The sequence below is a fragment of the Talpa europaea genome, assembly GCF_964194135.1.
Source record: "Talpa europaea genome assembly, chromosome: 13".
Classification (NCBI taxonomy): Eukaryota; Metazoa; Chordata; class Mammalia; order Eulipotyphla; family Talpidae; genus Talpa; species Talpa europaea.
The window spans coordinates 32,874,759-32,900,472 of record NC_140080.1 but is presented as its reverse complement, the minus strand read 5'-3'; the positions used below and the strand labels follow the sequence as shown (position 1 = coordinate 32,900,472).

Here is a 25,714-nt window from a genome sequence, read left to right as displayed (position 1 = left end):
GGTTCCAATTTCAGCCATGGTCCCTCTAGCTCTGGGGTTTTGGGTTTGTCGCTTCTGCGTCTTCCTGTCCTCAGGGGTGAAGAGGCCACTAACCAATCTCGTCCTCTCCCAAGGTGTTCGGCACAGAACCTGTCACACTGTCCGACCCCCAGATGTGGGAGGTATCAGCCCCGGGTGCCCTTGCCTAGGCCCAGCCTCTCCCCTTGCCTCATTGTGCCTTATCTGTGAAATGGAGCTCAGTTGACCGGCACCAGGGACCCGCTAGAGGGGATGCATACGTGGCATCTCCAGGGCCCTGGGGGAGGGAGAGGAAGAGGGGTGAAGTGTCGGTTCCCCATTGGTCTGGGTCAGGTGTTCCGGTGTGGGCCCACTGCACTCCATGCGCATGTACATCTACACCACGAACACAGCCGGTGCTCACTGAACTGGCTCCCACACTATGAAGCTGCCTTTGCTATTGCCACTGCTACTGCTACTGCTGGGAGCCTGGGCCCTCCCAGGGGACCTCGGGGACAGGGCCCCAGTTACAGCCACTGCCCCACAGCTGGATGATGAGGAGAAATACTCTACTCATATGCCTGCTCACCTGCGTTGTGATGCCTGCAGGGCGGTAGCCTACCAGGTGAGAACCCCCCCCAAGACCCCTTACCTGGGCCCCTCCCCAAGCCAGACACCTCCATCCACCTCAGATTCTATCACTGCCTTTCAGCCTCTGAGTCCCAACCCTGGCCACTGCGTTATACTCAGTCCCCATATTGCCATCTTCACCTCATCCAAACCTTCATGCCTCAGTTTACCCATTCACCTGCCCAGCAGAGAGCAGACAATCTGGGACACCACCAGGTCCAATTTCTTGAGACCCCAGGGAGTCATGAGTTTGTCAGACTCCTTTACCAGGCCCATCTCAGGTCTGGAGTCCCTCCTAAAACATGACTGGGAGTGCTGGTGTGTGCACATGTTGAGTGCATGAATATGTGAGTATGTGTGTCTTCATTCACACACACACACCCTCCAGTGTGTCTGTGTACTGTGTGTGCGGGGCCTGAGTGCAAGTGTCTTTGAAGACTTGGCTCTGGAGATTTCCTTCTTTCCTTATTATTGTAGCTTAAAATAGCAAATGCTGATGGGCAGGTGTGCCCTGAGGGTGGAAGGGAGACCTAGAGCCTAGGCCAAACCTTCCATTTCAGCCTTTCCTACCTCTCCACCCAATCCCAGCTGGCCCGGTTTCAGCTTTCTGGGGTTGAGGGAGGGCCATGAAGCCTGCCTCACAGGTGCTTCCTGCTTGAAAGCCTCCCTTGCCATCTCATTCTCCCCCAAAGACCCAGACTCCTGTCCTCCCTTCCCCTGCACTGAGCAGTCCTGAAGGCCTGACTTTCAGGACGTCCTTGTTCCAGATGTGGCAACACCTGGCAAAGGCAGAAGCCAAGCTGCACACCCCAGATTCTGGGGAGTGGCAGGAGCTGAGTGAGTCGGCATACACCGATGTCCTGGACCGGAGCTGCTCCCAGACCTGGCAGGAGTGAGTTACAGTGCAGCCTTACCTCCCTCCTCCAGGGACGGGGCTCTTGGGTAGAGGTTCCCATTCTCCCTCTCACACCACCTGCGTGCTCCACTAAGCTCGCTGGCCCAAGCTAGGGGGCTGGCTGGGAAGAAGCCTGAACTCTGGAGGTGGAAGCAAGTAAAAGGGTGGGGGGCCAGGTGGCTGTTTGCTCTTGGGCCAGGCTTCCCCCTTTCTGGTCTTCAGTTTTCCATCAGGAGTATCAGAACTTGCTGACCTCAGCAAGTGCCCAGCCTCGTTGAGAGACAGATCCTCTGATGGCTGGGCTCCTGGTAACTCTGCGTCCTTTTCCCTGCTGCCTCCAGCTACGGGGTCCGAGAAGTAAACCAGGTAAAACATCTCACAGGCCCTGGGCTTAACAAGGAGACAGAGCCAGTCGTCAGCGTGATGATCACCGGGGGACTTTGGCCCAGCAGGTGATAACAGGAGGGTGAAGGTGGAATGGAGCCCTTAGAGGCTTGTGCCCATCTGGGGCCAAGGGGATCCTGAAGCTCCTGCTGTTCTCCCCTAGGCTCTCCATGACATGTTTTCACTACCTGGGGGAGTTTGGAGAAGACCAGATCTATGAAGCCCACCAACAAGGCCGAGAGGCTCTGGAGACATTGCTGTGTGGACCCCCGCGGGGTGCCTGTTCAGGGGACGCACTGGCCACAAAGGCAGAGCTGTAGTCCACCTCTTCCTTCCCCTTCCCAGTCTGCCCCTGGAGATCATCAAGCCTTCCTTTACATTGGCCCCATTCATTTCTGCGGCTTCCCAGAAGGCAGGGAGGACTTACTCTTCTGTGCTGCCATTCGCCCTCTCTCCTCCAGCTTCCGGGCACTGTGGCCTGGGCAGGGGCCAACGCCTTCCCCTCTCCTTGGACTGAAATAAAGCCCAGTGACCTCAATTCATTCTCTTTGCAAAAAGGTGATGGAGGGGGCAGGGTGTTGGAAAGACAGACACCGGTGTTTCTACCCATGTCCCTCCTACAGAGGGCCAAATGCTTGTCCCCCCAGTTTCCCAGAGGTGCGAGAGCTCTGTCATGGTTGGAAATGTGAGCAAGTGGTCAGGTGAAAGGCATATATAAGGAGTCAATTATGTGAAAGGTGAGACCCTAAGCGGGCCACCTGCTGGATACACCTACTTTGCCTACTGTCCCTTCCCAGAAGGCTAGTCTCTCTGGGTCTATACCCTATGGCTACTCACTTTCTGGACTCTGCCTCTGACCCCAGCTGGCAAAGTTGGACACTAAGTGCCCACTGGGATAGGGCAGGACAGGGTTCCTGGAACCGACGGGATTCAGCATCTTAGCTCCAAGTCCTATATTTCCAGAAATTCTCTCCTGGGCCCTACCTGGTTTGGGGGTCAGGTGAACAGAACAGCATAAGGCCCAGTCCCAAGCTGAGCGATAGGAAGGCATTCAGATGGGGGGTGGTCAGCTGCTAGGGGGATGGGAGTACCCTAGATAGGCCCTGGCCACTCCAGTTTCCCTGAGCAGCCCTGCAGCCCAGCCCCCTACATTCCATAACCTGTCACCTGTTGTCCACATGCCTGAGGCCTCTCTCACTGGCCCTCATCCCAGGAGAGAACCCCAGGACCCAAGGAACCAGCTGAGCTGTCAGTAGTATGGGGCGTGGAGCCCACAGCCTGTGATGTGACCCTGTGTGACCTGTATTTGTGTGATTTAGAGATACTCTGCATCAGAGTCTGACGTCATGGGTCCATGTGTGTAACTGTGTATCTGAGACCACATGCAACTTCCAACCTTGTCTTTATGTGTGTGGAGTGTGATTTGGGGTGTATTGCTTGCGTGTCCACAGGACTGGGACTGCAAAGTAAGGGGTGGGGCTCTGTCTCCATAGCCCCCTGGGGAGTACTGGAGAGGAGAGGGTGGGGAAAAAAGTGCTGAGAAGGCTTCGAACTGGTCAGACAACTTCAGGAACCCAGGAGCTGGCGCCAAGAAAGGAGAGAAGAGGAGAGGACAGGCAGAGCGACCGACAGAGATTGGAAGCTGGACAGGCTGACGGATTCAGGGTTGTGGCATGAAGCTGCTGCCCAGCTGGAGAACGATGCTGCCTGTGGGGCCTCAGGGCAGGTTCTGGTCGTGGGCACAACAATCCAGAAGTAGGTGGGCCCTGGGGGGGATGGTGGAGGAAGGGTGGGAACATGTCCTGCTCCACCAGCTGGAAAGCCTATGTTCCTCTGGCCCTCCTAACGCCCCCTCAGCTGCTCCAGGGTCCGTGGTCATGCTGGGCTGGGGCTGCCAGCAGAGGAAGACGGGCTGGGCCCAGGGTCGGCTTCACCGGCTATGTGACGTGAAGTCACACAGCACCCAGTGCTCAGGCTTAATGCTCTCAGTTTAATACTTTGCTGTCGCTTTCTTTCTTTTTTAATATTTATTTATTTATGCATACAAAACCTGGGGTGTAGGCCAGAGGTGTGGGGGTGGGGAGAAGTGAAAGGATTCACCAGAGACTGAGTGGGGAGCAGAACAGGCAGACTGACTGAAATACACTGCTGAGGGGAGCAGCGGGCGAGACAGGCGGTCTGCTGCGCCATGTGGGTAGCTCCCTGGCCTGTCGGAGGTCAAACTCCTGCTGCAGAGGCTGCATATAGCTTCACAGAGCTGTGCTTAACCCCTTGGGCCATTAGGGAGGCCCAGTGCTTTGCTGTTGTTTTCTTGAAATTTGTAATGTTTTTGGAACCGGGGACCCACGTTTTCATTTACACTGGGTCCCCTAAATTTGCAACCAGTCCTGGTTGAGAGGGTAAGGGAATCCTCTCCTGACACAGGGGACAGGCACAGCTGTCCAGCCTGCGTAGCTCCTTCCCTAGAGGCCCATCTGTCATGTCATGTGCCTCAGGGATCCTGAGTGCGAAGAAGCAGCAGCGGTGGGTGGGGGAGGGAGGGTAGTCTATTATCACATTTAATGTATGCAGGAACTTGGAGTTCAAGAATTTTAGGTGTGGTTTTCTAAAATCTTGCTACCAGTGTGGCCCTCCCTGGCCAGATCATATCTCCTAAATCTGTCTCCTCAGCTCTAAAAGAGGTTAATACAACCTAGTGCCTGGGGTTATACACGATACATGGATGTTGCTTGGCATGTAATCGTTCCTCAGTGATGAGAGTGGTTAGGATAATGATAATAATAATGATTAACCTGTTACTAAGTGGGGAAGAGTCTCATTCAGCATGTGACATAAAAAGTGCCTATTTCTACTCTACTTCCTCTCTTCTCACCCAAGGCTTGGTAAACTTCCAAGGCTGTCCAGGTCTCATCCCCTATGTGGGCCCTCTCTTGGCAGCCAGGACAGGTCCCGTGTACTGGCTCGCGTGCCAGCAGGGTGGGGAGCACTCAGAGGTAAAGGTGGCAGAGACTTGAGTGGCCTTTACCACTATGGCCAGAGTTAATACGTTATCTCCACCCGGTCCTTTCGCAATAGGGGCTGGGGATCTGGTTACAGATTTACTTTGAACAATGTCTGATGTGCCGAGTAAAGTCCTCCTTGGCCTTTGTAAAGCTCTCCCCTTTTCTTCTCAGGAACTGCTCACACCTGTGCCCCAAAGATGAGGGCCCAGGAGGAACCCGAGGGCACAACACAGGTGCTGGGGGATGGTGGGAGCCCGGTGGGGGTAGGGTGGGGGTAGGGGCTGAAGGAGCTTCTTCCTGGGAGGGCAAAGATAAAGCTCCCGCTGAACTTGATCAAGAGTGACTGTCCCAGACTGAACTTGTAGTTGGGGGAGGGAGTGGTGTGGGAGTTGAGGTAAAGGAGACCAGCTTTGGAACCGGCTGACTCCAACTTGGGGACTAGCTGGGACTCATCCTACCCTCTCCAGTGTTACCCTAAGGACCTCCAAGGGGCAGAAATGAGACTGGAGTGGGTCCAAGAGGGCCTGTCCTTTGTCCCAGTCCTCTTGGGCCCTTCTCCTAGTGTCCCCAGGTCTCTGACTTGGGGCCCACTGGCCCACTCCCCTGACTAGAATGCCTGGTCCTCATCCCTGTGGGAAGCAATGTGAGGCGGGAGCCAGGAGTAGCCAAGGAAAGGGGCAGCTGAGTGGCTGAACTGTGGGGGAAGTGGGAGGCTTCAGGCTCGGTCCCCATTCTGAGGTGTCCACGCAAAGCTGCCTGATTGATTCTGAGGCAGCATGGGCTTTGCAGTCCTCATCATTTATCATCTACCCTGAGCTACTTCTCTCTGCTGCCCCCAGAATGATTCCCCGGGCCCAGCTGAGACCTCCACGAGGGACCCCCCGATGTCCGGGCCCACAGGGCCCAAGTTTGACATGTTGTACAAGATTGAGGATGTGCCACCCTGGTACCTGTGCATCCTGCTCGGCTTCCAGGTGGGCTTCCCTTATGGGTCTCCCCACCTCTGCACACTCCCCAGGATCCCAGCCCTCTCCCTGGCCAACAGGTTATCTTGGGTAACAGGAAGAGAAACCTGAGGTAAGCAACAGTGACTGTCACCAAGCAGGGGTGAAAAAAAGCCTTCACAGGGCCTGAAAGAGGATTAACCCCCTGGGAGCATGGGACACCAGCCAGGCAGTGTTGGTGACAGGGGGGAGGGCACACTCCACAGTAGCTGCAGCACTCACTTGGGATGCTGATTAGTAACCCCCGGAGAGGTGAGCAGTAGCTCCCTGGTTATCCCCATGGGAGTGTCAATCCTGGGTGGGCACGCTGCCAAGGCTGGCCTGGATGCAGGCCCACTGAGGCGGTCATGAGGACTGTTAGGGTATCCCTCTAAGCTCTATGGGCTCTGCCTCATGCCCTCTCCCCTACCTAGCATTACCTGACGTGCTTCAGTGGCACCATCGCTGTGCCCTTCCTCCTGGCTGAGGCGCTGTGTGTGGGTCGAGACCAGCACATGGTCAGCCAGCTCATTGGTACCATCTTCACCTGCGTGGGCATCACCACCCTCATCCAGACCACTCTGGGCATCCGGTGAGCTGCCCCACCTTCACCCTTCACCCCCAAAAAGCAGGTAGTCTCTCTCGCTGGACTCCGATGGGACAAAAAACAGTTGCTCTCTTTCCCTACCTGCTGCTCTCTCTGACTCCCAGGTCAGCCTCACAGTCTTGGACTCCTCAAGGATGAGGAGTCTTTGGGTTTCATGTATCCTGACTGGGCTGAATCCCGCTATGCCCTCCTCCCAACAAGCAGGACCTCCTCTTCCCTGCCGCTAAACCTGTGCAGCCCCCGTTAATGATCCATCCTCCAGACCCTCCCTGCCCCCATGAGCACAGCCCTAGGCCTGAGAGGCCACAGGATGGTTATAGGTGGAGTGGGGGAAGGGGGTTGTGAGTGGAGCTTGATGTAGGAACTGAGCAGTCTACCTCTGTGCATGTGGAACCTCGCAGTGCAGAAGCTGGTGCTGACAAGTTAGGGGGCAGACTGGGCCGGGGGCTCCATTTGATTTCTTCCTTTGGATCCCCCAAATATTAGAGTCCTGCCTGTAGCTTCAATGGCTTCCCTTTGCTCTGCTCCTGCCTTTGTCCCTCTGTGTCACTGTCCCTTGTGTGATTCTCTGTCCCCCTCTCCATGCCCCATTTTCCTGGTTTCCTGTCTCTGGCCGGTCCTCCTTCCTTGCCCTGCTCCCACTTTTCTCTCCTCCCCTCCAACCTCCCACTCCCCTGCCTTCCTTCCAGGCTGCCACTGTTCCAGGCCAGTGCCTTTGCATTTCTGGTCCCAGCCAAAGCCATCCTGGCTCTGGAGAGATGGAAATGTCCCCCAGAAGGTGGGCACACTTTGGGATCTGCATTGGAGAGGGAGGGTCAGGAGCCTGGAGGTCTGGGCAGCTGTTGGTGACAGGGAGTGCATTCATTCATGGCAGTGTCTTCTCTCCCCTTCTGTTGCTGTTCCTTGTTGCTATACGCGCCTCAATTCTGGCCCCAGAGGAGATCTACGGTAACTGGACCCTGCCCCTGAACACCTCTCATATCTGGCACCCACGGATAAGAGAGGTAGGTTTGCAGGTGGGGTAGACGAGACCTGGACCTGAGGAGGGGGCTAGATGGGAGTCAGGGCCTCTGCTGAGTTGGGAGATACAAGCATGTGATCCAGGAAAATTTTTTATGTAAAGGTCATGGCCTCTTAATGACATAGCTGTTTTTTGTCATTCCAGGTCCAGGGTGCAATCATAGTGTCCAGCATGGTAGAGGTGGTGATTGGGCTGACAGGGCTGCCTGGGGCCCTGCTCAGCTACATTGGGCCTCTCACAGTCACCCCCACTGTCTCCCTCATTGGCCTCTCTGTCTTCCAAGCTGCTGGTGACCGAGCTGGCTCCCACTGGGGTATTTCAGCTTGGTGAGTGGACATGGGCCTAATTCTTTCCCAGTCCCAATTCCCTTATCCCCTTCATCCCTTTATGTCCTGCCCCAGGCCGGTCTACTAGCCATCTTCTCCTTGTGTCTCTGCCCCAAGCTCCATTGTCCTGATCATCCTCTTCTCCCAGTACCTGCGCAACTTGACCTTCCTGCTGCCTGTCTACCGATGGGGCAAAGGCTTCACTTTCTTCCGCATCCAGATCTTCAAGATGTTTCCTGTGAGGAGCTGACAGGCAACTAAGGCTGGGACCAGGCCAGGGGTTGGATCTGTGTCCAGGGTCAAGGGGATGGGGGCAAGGGCTGGGACGGCAGGGACTTAGAGCCAGAGCAGAGAAGCGGTCCCAGCCAGGGATTGGAGCAGGTGTTCAGGCGTGGTTTGTGTTAGGGCAAAGGCAAAGGCTGGGGTCTAGGGCTGAGGTTGGGCCTGGAGTGAGACTCCAATGCCCTCAAGTGCACCTCTCACCCACCCCACTTTAGATTGTGCTGGCTATCATGACCATGTGGTTGCTCTGCTACATCCTGACCCTCACGAATGTGCTGCCTGCAGATCCCACAGCCTATGGCTTCCAGGCACGAACAGATGCCCGAGGGGACATCATGGCTATATCGCCCTGGATCCGCATCCCCTACCCCTGTGAGTAACCCCACAGGAGGGGGGTGAGGGGAGGCCCTCTGCCTCTCACTGAGACCATCTATGAGGCCACTGATGACCCCGATCCAGTTGATGATGTAACTAGAATTAGCTGCACATTTATAGTGTGCCAGTCACTGTGGTATTTTACTCAGGTAAATCCTCACTCGAACTTCATGAGTCTGAGTGATCCCAAATAAGCTCCTATACAGATCAAATAAGATCACAGTACAGAGATCCCTTTACCTGCCTCTCCCCCCAAGTCCCCATCTAAGTACTGCCTTATCCACTCTGGACCCACTAAAGGGCACCACATCCATCCTCCTGTCTCCCTGGACCTAGGTCAGTGGGGCCTGCCCACAGTGACTGCAGCTGCTGTTTTGGGAATGTTCAGTGCCACATTAGCGGGCATCATCGAATCCATTGGAGATTACTATGCTTGTGCCCGCCTGGCTGGTGCACCACCCCCTCCAGTACATGCTATCAACAGGTATGCAAAGATCTCAATCCCAGAGGTGTGGATGTGGGCAAGGAATTAATACTCTCTGTATCTGGGACTCCCTGGGGGCCTAAGGGCTAAGTGTCAATGCTTTCACCATTATGGCCTGAGTTCGATCCCCAGACAGGAAGCTAACCCACTTATGGCATAGAAGACCCCTCCTGTCTTGCCTGCTGCTCCCCTTAGCAGTGTATTTCAGTAAAATCTGCTTGTTCTGCTCCGCACCCTGTCTCTGGTGAATCCTCTCACCCCCCAGCACCTCTGGCCTTCACCCCAGTTCCTCTATGCGCGCACACACACACACACACACACACACAAACCCACAAACACCCACACAATACTCTCCAGACCTCATTCTCCTTAAGAAATCTGGAAGCACTCATCACTCTATCTGCATGTTGTCAGTAGTTGAGGGGATAATGAAGTCTTAGGGGAACCATAGTCACTCAACTTTCAGGGTCCCTAGTCTTCCATGTGCATTCTCTTAAAACAGTTTGCTAACAATCCTGTGAGACAAGCATCCTTATTGTCCCCAGCTTACTTATGAGGAAATTTAATCCTAAAGGAGTAAGTGTCAGGGCCCTGGGACTGATGCTCTGGTCTGGACTCCTGATTTCCAGGCCTACTCTGGCCTGAAGCTGGGAGTACTACCAACGGAGAGTTGCAGCTCGCAGTCTCCAGAAGGCTAGCAGCTAGGCCAGGAGGATAAGAGGACACTTGCTGGGGCACCGGCTGGATCACAAACCCCTCTCACCCTTTCCTTACAGGGGTATCTTTACCGAAGGCATCTGCTGCATTATCGCAGGGCTGTTCGGCACGGGCAACGGGTCCACATCGTCCAGCCCCAACATTGGCGTCCTGGGGATTACCAAGGTGCCAAGTCGAGCGCAGGAGCAGCACGAAGTCCCCTCCCATTCCCTGACCCAAGTCCATCCCAACTTTGGTCCCACCCTTAAGGCCAGGCCCAAGTGTGTGCCTTGCTCTTATTGCAGACCCCGCCCACTGGCCCCGCCCGGCCCCGCCCCCGCCGGCCTCGCCCCCCAGGCCCCCCCCGCCCCCCCCCCCCGGCCCCGGCCCGCCTCCCGGCCCCGCCCCGCCCCGGCCCCACCCCGGCCCCGCCCCGACCCCCAGCTCGGACCCCCAGCCCCGACCCCCAGCCCCGCCGCGCCCCGAAGCTAACCGCGACCCAGCCACACCCCCTGGTTCCCCGGCAGGTGGGCAGCCGGCGTGTGGTGCAGTACGGTGCCGGCATCATGCTGATCCTGGGCACCATTGGCAAGTTCACAGCCCTCTTCGCCTCGTTGCCTGACCCCATATTGGGGGGAATGTTCTGTACTCTGTTTGGTGAGTACCACGGCGAGGGCCCCAGGGCGCCGAGGGGTAGAGCCCATCCCGCCCCTACCGCGCCTCCATCTGTTCTTCTGCGCCCTCAGGCATGATTACGGCGGTGGGACTGTCCAACCTGCAGTTCGTGGACATGAACTCCTCCCGCAACCTTTTTGTGCTGGGATTTTCTATGTTTTTCGGGCTCACGCTCCCCAATTACCTGGAGTCCAACCGCGGAGCCATCAACACAGGTGCCACCCCTTGTCTACGTTGGGGGGTTAGGGGAGGGGGGGAGAGGAGAGAGGTGTGGTGGGCTCCGACTCTGAGCACAGCCCCTTCCTCTAAGACTTCACACGGCTGGAGCCAGAAATTCTGCCCAACTCCGTATGTTAATCAGCAGTCAAGAAACTAATAAGCAGCTGTCCTTTATTAAGATACTTTCTGTGCACTGGTGCTGAGTTCTGCATGTGCTCATTTAATTTTCACAAGAGCTCCACGAGATAGCTATTATCTCATCTCCCTGTTACAGATGAGGAAAGTGAGGTGACAAGGCCCTGGTAGCAACTGGCAAAACTGGAATTTCAATCCAGGGATGGGAGAGGCAGAGATGCAGATAAGGTTGAAAGTCAGTGTTTTACACCCTTCCATCACCACCCTTGCTCAAGGAAGTCTGCAGCCTGCACTAGTTGGGAGAAAAGACCCTGCGTTCTGCTTTGCAGATCTGGCCTTGACACCCATTGCCCCTTGGCCTATTCCACAGGCATTCCTGAAATAGACCAGATTCTAACTGTGCTGCTGACTACGGAGATGTTCGTGGGTGGATGCCTGGCTTTCCTATTGGACAACACAGTGCCTGGTATGGATCAGCTCTGGGAGTGGCACATACAATTGGGCTGGACTCACATACAGGCCAACAGATGGCCCCTGAGCTGGAGCCGTGGCCAGGCCTGATGATGCCATGCAGGTCCTGCAGGGAGAAGCAGGAACAGGTGGGCTGGCAGAGTGCCTGCTGGCTGAAGGGAAAGACCACTTGGCTTAGACAAACATTACAGGTCTTGAGAGGGTGGCCCTACGAGTTATTCAGGGCTCTTTGCATTGTTTACTTTCTATCCCTTTTTCTTTTTTGAATGTTTTTTTTTCTTAATTCCTCTCCATTTCTTTATGCTACCAGGGTTGAGAAGTGCCTTTACTTTCTTAGGACAGATACAAATGCAGCATCGTTGTTTGCAAAACCCACTCCAAATATGCCAGCAGCCTGTCATGTTAGCTACGAGAAGAGCCTCTATGATATCAGGGTTTTTGCAGAGATCATGGAGGATACTTGCTGGGTTTTCTGAAAACCTGCCTGGCCTGTTTATGTGCCCACTAAATACATACACATTAAATGTCACTAGGTACTCTGATATTTACTGTTTACTACATATGGGTCAGGTTTGGAGCTAAGTGTCTCATTTGAGCTTCAAAAATTGTCCTGTGAGGTTGAGACTATAGACATAATTTTAAATGAGGAAACAGAATCAGGGAGGTGACTCACCAAAGCTCATGTTTGGAGACTTAAAATGTTGCAAATCTGGGATTTTAACAAAGTTCATCTGATGTAGTCCATGTCCTGTGTCCCAGCACTGCACCACATTGCCTCTGCTAGAGGGCTTCAGGGGAACTGGAAGATCAAGGAAAGCTGGGGAGACCGTGTATGTGGGGGGGAGAAGGGAATTTACAGACTATCAGTGCAGGGAGTTGAAGGATGGGAGTAGCCAAGTGACCCTCCTTTCCCACCACTTACCAGCCTGAACGTAGGTGCAATTTCACTTGCTTCTTTCTGTCCGAAGAGGCAAATATTTATTCAGAGTGCAAGAGTCAAGCTGACTGCACAGCTGGTGGGTTGGAGTGTGGGTAGGGAAGGGCCTGGCTCCCTGGCAATTTTAGGAATTTAACAGCATCAATGAGAGAGCTCTTGGTGGCAGATGCCCCATGGATGATGGGTGGATACTTAATTGTGATACCTATTCCTCCCCATTTAGAGGAGACTGGGGTGTATGCTGGAATAGCCCACTCTGTGAACCTGAGACAAGTGGCAGCCTCAATGCTTAAGAAAACTGGGGGCATGGAGGGCATCTGGGCGGGAAGCTAAGGCTTAAGATTTGAGTAACTGGATTAAGGTACCAGATGTTAAGTCTCAGAGCAGCCTCTCTTGTGTTCCTCACATCCCTATCCTTCAACCCCACTGCATGTCAGCAACACCTTTGGCAGAAATCATAACATGTGTTATGCCACATAATCTTCAACACTCCTTTTATGAGCACCGATGAGGAATGTGAAGACTGGAAATGGTAGAATCACTTCCCCAAAGCCATACAATCTGGATTCAAACCTAGGTGTAGGGCCTCCCTCCTGGCCCATGGGGTTAAGACACAACTTATAAAGCTATCCACAGCCACTGCAGCACGAGTTTGATCCCTGGCCAGGGAGCGGCCCACATGGCGCAGCAGACCTCTCCTGACTAGCCCACTGCTACCGCTGCTCCCCTCAGCAGTGTATTTCCGTCGATCTGCCTGTTCTGTTCCCCACTCTGTCTCTGGTGAATCCTCTCACCCACCACACCTCTGGTCTGTACCACAGTTCTTATATGCATGAATATTTAACAAACAAACAAACAAAAAACAAACCTAGGTAGATGGCAGAACAGTTGTTAGCCATGGAATTGCACAGCTTGCTTCTGTGTGATGATCACCCTTCACTGATGGGCCACTTCTTATCTGCTCCATCTCTTTACCTATTCACTGTCCAACCTTAGGGGGCAATCAATTTAGTCCAGCAACTACTAAGAGAACTTTACCTTGGGTTAGACACTGAAAAGAATGCAAGGGAAAAAAAAACCAAAAAGCTTAAGTCCCATGTTTGTTTTGAGGGAGCTCCTAGCACAAGATAGGACTTAAAACTGGGCTGAGAGCAGTGTAGAACAGTACAGTCAATAAGCCTGGTCTGGAGTCATCTGGAGGGCTTGCTTGATGAAATTGGATGGGGCTAGAAACTGGAAGCATAGGACGCTCTGTTGTGTGTGGGTGGTGGTGGGTGGATAGACATCACAGTCCTGTCCACAGACGGCTTTTCCCCTCTGCTCTGGCCACCTTTCCTTTCTACTCTGCTAAAATAGTACCTTCCCCCAGAAGCCTAGACCTACCCTTTGAGATTTCAGGACAAATTTGGTTTTACTGTGGGAATATTGTGAGTTACAAGATAAATGCATTGTGGTCATTCAGATGACCAATATCTGTATTTTTCACGTATTTTATCTTCATCCATGGTTCCTCGTAGTTCCCAAACTCCTTGTAATGTCCTAAGTGTTGAGAGTGATGAAGCTGTCTCTTATTAAGTCATCAAGGTGACTTATGAGCAAATACTTAAGGATGGGGACTCGTTGCCAGGGGGAACCACATGATTATAGAGGGTTGGAATTTCTACCCTGACCTCCTAGGTTGGAAGAGGGACTAGAGTTTGAGTTCAACTGCCAATGGCCAATGAGTTAATGAAACCTACATATGTAATAAAGTCCTCATGAAAGCCCAAAAGGCGGGGCTCGTAAGAGCTTCTGGGTTAGTGAAGGAACACATGGAGACTTAGGGAGAATGGTGCCCCTGGAGAGGGCATGGAAAGCATCCTTTCCCCACATTTACCTCTCCATCTCTTTCATTTGGCTGTTCCCTTCTATGATACCCTTTGTAATCAATAGGTACCTTTTTTTTTTTTTAAGATTTATTTATTTATGCATACAAGAGCTGGGGTACAGCCCAGAGATGTGGGGGGTGAGAGGATTTCACCAGAGACATAGTGGGAAACAGAACAGGCAGATTGACGGAAATACACTCCTGAGGGGAGCATCGGGAGAGACAGGAGAGGTCTGCTGTGCCATGTGGGTTTCTCTCTGGCCGGGGACGAACTCATGCCACAGAGGCTGTAGATTGCTTCATAGTGCGGTACTTAACCCCTTGCACCACCAGGGAGGCCCTCAATGGGTACTTTTGAGTACATGGGTTTTACGAGTTCTGCGACATGCTCTAGAAGTTACTAGAACTTGAGTGTCCTGAGCACATATAGAAGTCTGAGGCTTGGCCTCCCCGGTGGCGCAGTGAGTTCAGCACACCGCTGTGAAGCTGTCCGCAGCCTCTGCAGCGCGGGTTCGATTCCCAGCTGGCCAGGGAGATACCCACATGGTGCGGTGGACCTCTCCTGTCTTGCCCACTGCTCCCCTCAGCAGTGTTTTCAGTCATCTGCCTGTTCTGCTCTCAGCTCTGTCTGTGTTGAATCTTTTCACACTCCCGCGCCTCTGGCCTGTACCCCAGCTCTTGTATAAATAGATAAATCTTTAAAAAAAAAAAAAAGCCTGGGGCTTGCCAAGGGAGTCTAAAATGGGGGATGGTTTTGGGATACTGAGCCTTTTACCTGTGGGATCTGATACTATCTTGAGGTAGTAGTGTCATAATCGAGCAGAATAATCTATTGGTCTGAAGATGCCTACCCAAACCCCTGTTGCAAATCCGTTTTGGGGATACCCTGTATAACTGTATGGTATTCTCGGACTGGGTTGCCAGCATCTGGAAATCTCTCTTTTCACTGGATTTAGTCAGTCTTTGTCGACCCCAGTTCTCGTGAAAACCTCACAGCTCCCCCAAAACTAAGGGAGAAATTCCCTCATTTAAAAAAAATCTCTCTTATATACCCCTACCAAACCATCAACTATTAAGAATTTACCTAGCTTGACTTTCTAAGGCTCGTATTATTTGCTAAGTATGGAATGATCATACTGAATATTGATACTGCGTGTGATCTTAGCCAAAAGGCCGAGAAGCAATTGAATATTGATACTGATTACAGTATTTTGAAACATACCTCCCTGCCCCCTACAAGAGTCTGGGCACTACACACACTAGGCTCCATACTCAATGATGGTGGTTGACAATTCCCTGTTTCATTATAAAATCTTGTATAATAGTGCCTATATTCCTACCACACATGTAATTTTAAAGGAATGAGAAAGTTAAATTAAAACATTTAGCACAGAGCTCGGCACACTGTATATACACAATAAATATTAATTATACCCCATATCTAGGGAAACTTTTAGGGTTCCCTAGAACTCTGAGCAAGGTAAATCATGTATTTAACAACTTTTAGAATGATAAAAAATCTGAGAATTGACACTCTATTTCAGAAACCTGCCTCAGGTCTAGGCTCTGGAAAGGGGAAATACATGAGAGAGGATGGTTGTCTCTGGTAAATGACCTCTTCCATTATCCACTTCTAGGGAGCCCAGAGGAACGAGGGCTGATACAGTGGAAAGCTGGAGCCCATGCCAACAGCGAGACATCTGCCAGTCTCAAGAGCTATGATTTCCCCTTCGGGATGAGCAGGATAAAGAGGATTGCCTTTCTGAAATACATTCCTATCTGCCCAGTCTTCAAAGGATTTTCTTCAAAGTCAAAAGACCAAATTCCAGTTCCAGAAGATACTTTAGAAAATACAGAAAGTGGGCCTGTGTCAACAAAGGTCTGAAGTATCACTCCCAGTAAAGGTAAGACATAACTTAGTCGATGGTTTTTGTGGGAGGATTTGAAAAAAATCACAAAATTCTTACTCTTTAAGAAACTACTCAATTTCCATTTTTGTGACCTATTTGAGTGTCATTCAGGAGAAGGTAGGCTGGGTCAAAAGTCAATACATGGCTTTTGGGTGGAACTCCTTAGCCATTTTATAGTGACAATGGAACTTCCCAAAGGTGTGTCACAAAGAGGATACAAATAGTTTAAAATTAATTGATGTCCTCAATCTTCTGGGTATTTAGGCAGAAACCGGTCAACCAGAGCCCATGAGCCACAGCCAGCCTCATCCCTGCACTCCAGTATACTGTTATCACCTGATGGAAAAGGTTGAGAAATAATGACAGCACAAGAACAGGGAAAAAACCTCTCATATAAACTGCCTTATAAACAGTGGTCATAAAATAAATGTATGAAACAGGATGACTTCAGTTATGCTAAGGCATGCCCTGATGGTGTGATTTTTTTCCAAGGGCCTCAAAATCAAAAAGCTGATACTACATCTTCCCATTAATAGGTGGTCTGGCTCTCTAGTTTATCTTCAAACTGACTTAATGTGTATGTTCCCTCACACAAACATTCTTACAAAATGAGAGCTTAATGTGAAGACTCCCTAATAATAATAGCAGTCATAGGCCTCCCTGGTGGCGCAAGGGGTTAAGATGTAATCTATGAAGCTGTCCGCAGCCACTGCAGCACGAGTTCGATCCCTGGCCAGGGAGCTACCCACATGGCACAGCAGACCTCTCCTGTCTCACCCACTGCTCCCCTCAGCAGTGTATTTCAGTCAGTCTGCCTGTTCTGTTCCCCACAGTTTCTGGTGAATCCTCTCACCCTCCTGCACCTCTGGCCTGTACCCCAGTTCTTGTATGCATAAATCAATCAATCTTGACAGCCTACAAGAACGTAATGATGAAAGACGCGCTCTCTTTGCCGCATCTACTGCGAGAATGAAGACCATTCTCAGCAATCAGACTGTCGACATTCCAGAAAATGTTGACACATCCCTGAAGGGTCGCACTGTTATTGTGAAGGGCCCCAGAGGCACCCTGCGGAGGGACTTCAATCACATCAATGTCAACTCAGTTTGCTTGGGAAGAAAAAGAAGAGGCTCCGGGTTGACAAATGGTGGGAAAATAGAAAGGAACTGGCTACTGTTCGCACTATCTGTAGTCATGTACAGAACATGATCAAGGGTGTTACACTGGGCTTCCGTTATAAGTTGAGGTCTGTGTATGCTCACTTCCCTATCAACGTTGTTATTCAGGAGAATGGGTCTCTTGTTAAAATCCAAAATTTCTTGGGCGAAAAATACATTTGCAGGGTTCAGATGAGACAAGGTGTTGCTTGTTCAGTATCTCAAGTCCAGAAAGATGAGTTGACTCTTGAAGGAAACGACATTGAACTTGTATCAAATTCAGCTGCTTTGATTCAGCAAGCCACGACATTAAAAACAAGGATATCAGGAAATTTTTGGATGGTATCTATGTTTCTGAAAAAGGAGCTGTTCAGCAAGCTGATGAATAAGATTTAAGTTGTCCAGCTACAGAGCAGCAAGATAATGGATGATTTCTTAGATCTATTTGTGATACATCTTTAAGATGCAATAATAAAAGTCGTCATTGATTTGGGCAAAAAAAAAAAAAATCAATCTTAAAAAAAATAATAGCGGTCACTTAAAACTTTCTATGTGCCAAGGACTGTCAGAAGTGCTTCAGGTATGTCAACTAAGGACAATTCTGAGCTAGATTCTGTTATCATTACCATTTTAAAGAGGTGGAAACTAAGACACAGAAAGGTTAAGTAACTTGCCTATGATCACTGGCTTCATATCCAGAAAAGCTGTAGCCCTTAGTCCTTAGGCTACTTCACCTCTCTAAGTCAAGTTTATTACCTCCAATTATAATAACTTGGCAGTTTGTTGAAATTAACTTACCTGTGTCCCCATCTTTTCTCTCTGAGAAAAGATCTTTAAGTCTCAATTATTTGGCAGCCTGCTGTATCACTTATGGTACTGAGCCATTAGGGTACAGGAAGGACTGCACCAAGCAGGATCATCTTTGCTTCATAGCTCCTTAAAGAAACTACCTATTTATTGGATTATTAAGGTGGCTATTAAAAAACATAGGAGCATACTGCTCACACCAAAGGATCCTTCTAAGGCTAATGGGAGCCAGAACTAACACCATTACCTTCTTAATCTCCTTGAGCCAAGCTCAAGAAAAGCACAAAGGACATTGTCAACAACTGAGTACGGATATGTGGGAGTATTATATGCCAGTTCTAGTGGCGCCTGGAATCATAAAACTGCTAATTGCTAGGTTGACAGGCCATTCAAAATAAATACTAGCCAGAAACTTATTACAAATAAGATCGTTGGGGGAAAAATGGCTAAAGGTTCAGGTAAATAGCAAACCAGCCCAATTAAGATTGCAAAGGGCTTGTGAAAAATACAAGTCAGTGGTGATCAGAGTAAGGTTACCACTATACTGGTCAAATTTTCTTGACATGTCTAGCTATGGGGTTTATCACTGTATTTTGGACAGATACTGACATAACATTATTTGATAGTACAGAATGTAATAAAGCCTGCTGTCCCATCTTGAGGTACTCAGTCCACATTAAAGTGAGTATCACCAACGGAGAATCTGCATTCCAGCACCAAAAAACACAACCATCAGCTCAGTTCTACTATTATTTATTTTTTTAAATATTTTTGAAAAAATATAATTTTTTTACAATATTTTCAACTTAAACACTATTCACACTGAACACGTATGGCAGCTTAACCTACCCAGATATGAAGTTTAAGAAGCCAAAACTGTTCTAGCTTTGTTAAAAGAAAAGTTGTGCTGCAGACTATTGTAGTGATGGTTAACAAAGCAAGGAAAAGCACCACTCAAATTATAGATTACAATTTCTTTGTTCAATTGAATTGTGGGTTGGTCAAATGTTGGACTTAACACTGGCATAGCTACAATGCAATGACTCCTTCGAAGATGCAGTTCTCACATCACATACTTCCTCATACATAACATTAGGAACAGAATCCAGTATTTCTTACATGATAACATATCATACAAATCAAGACTAATTTTCATGTGACCAATATCTTATAACCTCAGTAACCAAAGACATACTTGAATATACTGAATTATTTCAACTGAACAAACCATCTTCAGAAAAAGATTATTTTTGATGGGGCAAATGCAAATTTAAGTCTGAACTGAGAACTCTGCTTAACAATCAGAACTTAATTTAAATTTACTTATTAAAAAAATGTTTAGACATTAACAAGTATTAGTTATCCATAAGGGTCTAGTAGTTAAGCCTCAACAAAATAAAAAAGACAATTCACTAAGATTTAGAGGTCATTTAATTTCGTGCTTTGTCACAACTTGACTGGTGCTTCTTTCCTCGCTGTCTTCACATCAAGCCATGGGGCCAATTCTATGTTCAGTAAATGTTTGACAGTTTTTTACTTAATAACAGTCTCAGCACTTTTATTAAGCATGCAAGACTAACAAAACTTTGGCAATGCATAAGTGTAACACAGTGACAAGAGAGAGCTTTTACAATTAAGTCTTCTAATACTGCCTTCACAGTGTGGAAATTGTGCTACATCCACCAAAAGAGGGCCCCGTCTACTCAAACATTTTAGTACTTCACCCCAGGAACAAACTCCTTTGCATTTGGATTCAGATTGCTCTTGACCTGGAAAATAAGTACATAAAAAAGCAAGTTCATTAACAGATGGCTTCAGATACTCAGAAGCATTCAACCCAGATCCACATGCAAAAATACCTTCCAAGAAATATAAGACAAAAGCAGGAACTCAGATTGCAAGTTGAAACACCACCCCCTACCCCCTCGGCCCCCAATCTATGGCAGGGAAAGGAGGAACCAGATGTAAGCTATATATATTATATCAATTTATATCAATTTTCTAAAGAGAAAGTAGGAACTGAAATTAAATTTGCTTATGTGTAACCAGAAACCCAGGAACTTCACCTAAACTAAAAAGAATGTCACAAAGAATTCTGTTAATTTAACTATGGCATCTGACTTTCTTTAAACAGCTTCATATTACAAAAAAATGTAAATTCTGAAATGATGATTAAAGTGGGGAATTGCTCATGGATTTTCACTTTATGATCCCTGCTGAAAATGAGTTGTCTTTTTACAAATGCTGTATTCTAATTCCCACAGGAAGGATGGCATATAACAGGAAAAGAAAACTACATGGGAAGTCAGAAGAACTAAGACGGAATCCCAGCTCTGGCCCCAATGAAGCTTCCTATGTAAGCCTGGATATGTCAATCTGGGACTCCATTTTTGCATCAAAAAGATGGGGAATAATGGGCCAATGTCTCTTAAGTGTGTTAGAGTTTTGTGCAAACATTATTCTACATATCTAAATCTTTACTTCCTAAGTTGTGTCTGCATTTAGGGTAGCTGGAATTTTTCCTCTACTACATCTCGGAATATAAGTTGATAAAGATGAAAAGAAATCATGATGGAGTCTAAGACCTAAAATGTAGGAATGCTGGGAGGCTTTTAGATTAATCTGACTCCGCCTCTTCTCCCTTTCAGTCACTTCAAGACCAAACCACATTAAAACAACATTTTGGAGCAATAAATTTAATCTTAGTTTCCTAATTTATACAGAGCCATTCCCTTGTACAGAACACATTCTCCCTCCTCAAAAGGAAAATATATCTAAACTTTAAAGATGACGGTGAAATACAAGAACAGTCTTCTTGAATACGTAATCGTTTGGTGCCACCAAAGAATGAGAAGGAATTCAAGTAACTCAAACAGATCTAATTGAACAAACCAGTTCTATACAATGGAATTACACTGGGATCAGATTAAAGTTATAAATTATGTCCAGCAAAAGCTTTCTTCAGCAGGGCAAACCGGATTACTTGTGCAATGACTAACATAGAGCAAACATATATCCCAACGACTCTTTAGATCACACATCTATCAATTGGGTTACTGTCCTTTAGAGTAACAAAGGCAATATACTACAACGTAACCTTCAGAGAAAAATGGTTTCCAAATGTCTGATAGGGCAGGCAGGCTGCCTGTATAACTGGGAGTGCTTTTAAAAATTAACATTGACTCTGCAGGTCTGGGACTAAAGAACTTATTTTTGTTTTTAATGCTTCATGGATAACTATGATGTAAAGTCAGATCAGGAAGCCACTGCACAATGAACAGAAGATGAGCACAAAATATTCTTCAGTGTGGTGGGCAAATAATGGGTAAATTCCAGATTAACTATCTTGTAGAAGATATATATAACTATAACACAGATTATAAATATGGACAGAAAGGTTAACATTCAAACTTTAAATTATTTTATCTTAATTTTACTAAAGGATTCATCAGGTTCTGTTCTAGTACTTAAGTTTGCTTATCACAATTTCTTAAAAAACTTTATTATGAAACACTCTCAGCAATTATACATTAAGAATAACTAAAAATGCAAATGGATTGGTGTTCCTTTTCTGCCAAGAAAAAAATTCTTGTTTGGGCCTCCCTGGTGGTGCAGGGGTTAATTAAAGACAGCTCTATCAAGTTATTGCCAGCCACTGCCAGCCAGGGAGCAACCCAGATGGCGCAGCAGACCACTCCAGTCTCACCCGCTTCTTCCCTCAGCAGTGTATTTCAGTAGCTCTGCCCGTTCTGCTCCCCACTGTCTCCTCTCACATCCCCCCCACCGCCCTGCACCTCTGGCTTACACCTTAGCCAGAGGTGTAAATAAATCTTTAAAAAAATAATAAATCTTTAAAAAAAATTCTTGTAAAAACCCTTATTAGGGGCCCTCCCTGGAGGCACAAGGGGTTAACCATAGCACTGTGAAACTATCTGTAGCCTCTGCCTGCAGGGAGCTACCAACATGGCGCAGCAGATCTCGCTCTCCATTCTCGCCCACTGCTCCCCTCAGCAGTGTATTTCAGTCAGTCTGCCTGTTCTGTTCCCCGCTCTGTCTCTGGTGAATCCTCTCACGCCCTGCACCTCTGGCCTATACCCCAGTTCCAACCTTTATTAAATCACAATTCTAAAGAGAGTTAAAGGTAACGCAAAAAAGATAATGGGCCAATGGAAAAAAAACCACAGCAGAACTCCAAAATTTTAACTTTCAGGTAAAATTTGCGAAATTTTACCAAACATTTAAGACAAAATTAAAGAGCAATCTTCAAGTTACTGTCATATAAGCAAGTCACATGGACATACTGTGTATTTTTGGATTACTGCTTTAAGACATTGAAGTATTTTAGGGCAACAGAGTTACCAAAAGTAAAAGTAGTGTCAAGAGGTCTATCACTGGTCTCAGACTAGCTCCAGAGTGTTGCCAAATGTCACTCCATGTCCTAAGTGAGACTGGGAGGTCTCTGCTTTTGATAGTAAGAAACAGCACAAAGGGAAGAGATGTAGAACTCTTCTTAAATAAATGGATGGTGGATTTTCCACTTACGAAAGATGAATTAGGATTTAAAAAGATGAAAAATAACTTTTTACCACAAGATCTTCCAGAGAAGAGCCGTCACTGATAACAAGGTCATTAAATTGGTCTTGGATTTGGTCCATAGTTTGTGGGAGATCTCGAGCTGGAATAAACCACTCATGTTCTTCTTCTTCTTCCAGCATTTCTTGGAAACAGCGTTCAATAAATTCTTCTTCCCATAACTCCTCTTCTATCTAGATTTATAACAAAGGTTAATTTATAGCATACTTGGTGAGATATCACTAGGAATGGCTTAAAATATCCTGAACTAAGCCATTTAAAAACAATGTCTTAATTCCTGCTCTGCTTCTGTGCTAAAGGAAAAAAATGTTTACCTTAAGACCTGGCATGATCTGTGTAGGGTTTTGCCATGTCTTTCCCTAACAGAATATTCTTTTTTCCATTGGGGTGGAATGCTCTCATTGAGGAATATGTATCAGAATTAACTGTGTTACTTAAAGAAAAAACATACAAATCCTAGCCTTACTTAAAATTGACTGAGAGTATTTTTAAAGGTTAGGGTTTAAAGGTATGGTTTATTAAAAAAAAAAAAAAAAAAAAACTCACAAAAACAACCCAGCTCATTCTCACTGAAATAAGACTATGTCTTATTTCAATAAGCCATCACTGGACATGGAAAAATCAAGATGGCTAATGATTTAAGTTTGGGGACTAACTAGATGGAAGACAGGAACGGATGCCAGAAATATGGAAAGAAAAGACAACATTTATCAGTATATGGGAGCCTGCAAAAGAAAGAGTGTCAGATTGATCAGACAGAAAATCCAGGCACAGACAAAAACAGCGACATTTGCACCCTGGTTCTTCTAACCTGTCTGTTCCCAACTACTGCATTCTCTTGACTTTCACTACAATAGAGCAATCTGATTGGTATAAGGCTAAATTCTCAATGGAACCATATGGGAGCTTTAAAGAAACAAGTTTTGGGCTTCCCTGGTGGTGCAAGGGGTTAAGCACCGCACTATGAAGCAATCCATGGCCCCTGCAGCATGAGTTCGATCCCCAGCCAGCCAGGGAGAAACCCACATGGTGAAGCAGACCTCTCCCGACTCTCCCGCTGCTCTCCTCAGCAGTGTACTTTGGTTAATCTGCCTGTTCTGTTCCCCACTCTGTCCTGGTGAATCCTCATACCCCCATACCTCTGGCCTGTACCCCAGCTCTTGTATGCATAATAAATGAATCTTAAAAGAAAAAAAAAAGAATGAATGAAAAAAAGAATAAATAAATCTTAAAAGAAAAAAAGACCCTCCCTTGGTGGCGCAGCAATTGAGCGCTGGGCTGCAAGGCTGCCTGCAGCCTCTGCAGCGCCGGTTTGATCCCTGGCCACTGGGGAGAGTCCCACATGGTACGACACACCTCTCCTGCCGCTCCCACTGCTCCTCTCAGCAGTGTCCTCCATCTGTCTGCCTGTTCTCCTCCCTGCTCTGGCTCTGGTGAATTCTCTCACCCTCTCACACTTCTGACTGTACCCAGTGCTTGTATAGATAAATGGATAAATCTTAAAAAAAAAAAAAGACACAGCCTATGAAGCTGTCCACAGCCACTGCAGCACCAGTTTGATCCCCGGCCAGGGAGCTACCCACATGGCACAGCAGACCTCTCCTGACTCGCCCACTGCTCCCCTCAGCAGTGTATTTCAGTAGATCCACCTGTTCTGCTCCCCACTGTCTCTGGTGAATCCTCTCACACACCCACATTTCTGGCCTGTACCCCAGTTCTTGTATGCATAAATAAATCTAAAAAAAAAAAAGAAAAGAAAAAAAAGAAACAAGTTTCCCAGGCTACACCCCAGTTCTCCTGAATCAGAATCTGGGGTGGGGAAAAAACTTCCAAAGTTATTTCAATGAGCAACTAAACCCACTAATAATCAACATCCAAACAAAAAAGGAGTAGTGGCAAATAAATCCATGTATTTCATATGAGATCAGATAACATATTTCAAGGACAAGTACAATTATTCATCAAGTATGAAAAAGCATGTTTATAAAAGGAAAACTAACTTGTCTGTTGAATTCCTCTTCATTTTCCATCCACATGTACTCTGCAAATGGATTGTCATCTTCATGAGAATGACCATTCATAATCACATCTTCATTGATGATACTTGGGCTAGTACTGCTGCGACTTGGATCTTTCATGGTTGGCGTTAGTTGTCGTTTTTAACCTTAAAAAAAAAAAAATAGTTAACTTAGTCATACTGTTAACTTTTAGTGACCATATATTACCTCACAGGTAGGTGTTAAAATCACATAATAAAGAGAGCAATTGGATAGAGCTTCAGTTTTCTTTTTTTTTTTTTTTTAAAGATTTATCCATTTTTATACAAGAATTGGGGTACAGGCCAGAGATGCGGGGTGGGGGGGGGAATGAGAGGATTCACCAGAGACAGAGCAGGGAACAGAACAGGCAGACAGACGGACTGAAGTACACTGCTGAGAGGAGCAGTGGGTGAGACAGGAGAGGTCCGTCCCGCCATGTGGGTTTCTCCCTGGCCAGCCAGGAATCGAACCCGTGCTGTAGTGGCTGCAGATTGCTTCACAGGTTGCATCTTAACCCCTACGCCACCAGGGAGGCCCACTTTTCTTCTCAAATGACTTCACTGTACTTAATAGCTGAGAATAGCCTAGACTCATCTAATATTTTCTGATAAGTCAATGAAGGCATTCAGTTGCTTAAAAAGAACCTCAAACCATCCATTTCTTAAAATATTTACTAACCCTTTCTTTACAAAACAAGTATGAAGTGGAAGATTTAATTAACCAAACATTTATGTGCTTATTTTAAAATTAACATAATTTTAGATTTGCCTCAACATTATAAAAAGCAGGGATCAATCCTGCTTTGCAACAGGGTAGAACTTTTTTACTCTTGAGTATGAACCGATCATTGTTATGTTCAAAGACGTTGCAATTTATAATAGCTGCTCCCCTCAGCAGATCTGCCTGTTCTGCTCCCCAATGTCTCTGGTGAATCCTCTCATCCTGCCAGCTCCCTGACCCTGTCCATAATCCTGGCCTACACAACACCTCTTGTATGCATAAATGAATACATTTTAAAAAAGAATTATTTATGCATACAAGAGCTGAGGTGCAGTCCAGAGATACAGGGGGTGGGTGAGAGGATTCACCAGAGACAGAGTGGGGAGCAGAACAGGCAGATCTATTGAAATACACTGCTGAGAGGAGCAGTGGGCCAGACAGGAGAGGTTTGCAGTGCCATGTGGGTCAGCTCCCTGGCCGGGATCAAATTCATGTGCAGTGA

General features: G+C 47.7%; 3 protein-coding genes and 1 pseudogene across 4 annotated transcripts; 3 read left to right on the top strand and 1 right to left on the bottom strand.

Annotated features, from left to right (window-relative positions):
- The first annotated feature begins 422 nt into the window (after window positions 1-422).
- Window positions 423-2,415, top strand: MZB1 (marginal zone B and B1 cell specific protein). The gene is made up of 4 exons (XM_084252239.1): window positions 423-622; window positions 1,395-1,519; window positions 1,864-1,974; window positions 2,070-2,415. The coding sequence occupies exons 1-4, from the start codon at window positions 440-442 to the stop codon at window positions 2,224-2,226; spliced, it is 576 nt and encodes a 191-aa protein (XP_084108365.1). The 5' UTR covers window positions 423-439; the 3' UTR covers window positions 2,227-2,415.
- Window positions 2,416-3,579: 1,164 nt separating this feature from the next.
- Window positions 3,580-15,922, top strand: SLC23A1 (solute carrier family 23 member 1; the record flags this gene model as incomplete). Its single annotated transcript, XM_084252192.1, has 15 exons — window positions 3,580-3,661; window positions 5,080-5,141; window positions 5,748-5,882; window positions 6,326-6,483; window positions 7,188-7,276; window positions 7,435-7,502; window positions 7,664-7,845; window positions 7,963-8,083; window positions 8,343-8,499; window positions 8,839-8,986; window positions 9,763-9,868; window positions 10,210-10,339; window positions 10,429-10,572; window positions 11,082-11,177; window positions 15,624-15,922. The coding sequence occupies 15 exons, from the start codon at window positions 3,580-3,582 to the stop codon at window positions 15,869-15,871; spliced, it is 1,926 nt and encodes a 641-aa protein (XP_084108318.1). The 3' UTR covers window positions 15,872-15,922.
- Window positions 15,923-16,844: 922 nt separating this feature from the next.
- On the top strand, window positions 16,845-17,442 carry LOC311182712 (large ribosomal subunit protein uL6-like; annotated as a pseudogene). Its single transcript has one exon. The product of its transcript is annotated as a large ribosomal subunit protein uL6-like (transcript).
- Window positions 17,443-19,572: 2,130 nt separating this feature from the next.
- PAIP2 (poly(A) binding protein interacting protein 2) lies at window positions 19,573-24,591 on the bottom strand (the record flags this gene model as incomplete). Its single annotated transcript, XM_084252511.1, has 3 exons — window positions 19,573-19,629; window positions 22,447-22,626; window positions 24,454-24,591. 3 exons carry the CDS (start codon window positions 24,589-24,591, stop codon window positions 19,573-19,575), a joined length of 375 nt encoding a protein of 124 aa, XP_084108637.1.
- Window positions 24,592-25,714: the final 1,123 nt, after the last annotated feature.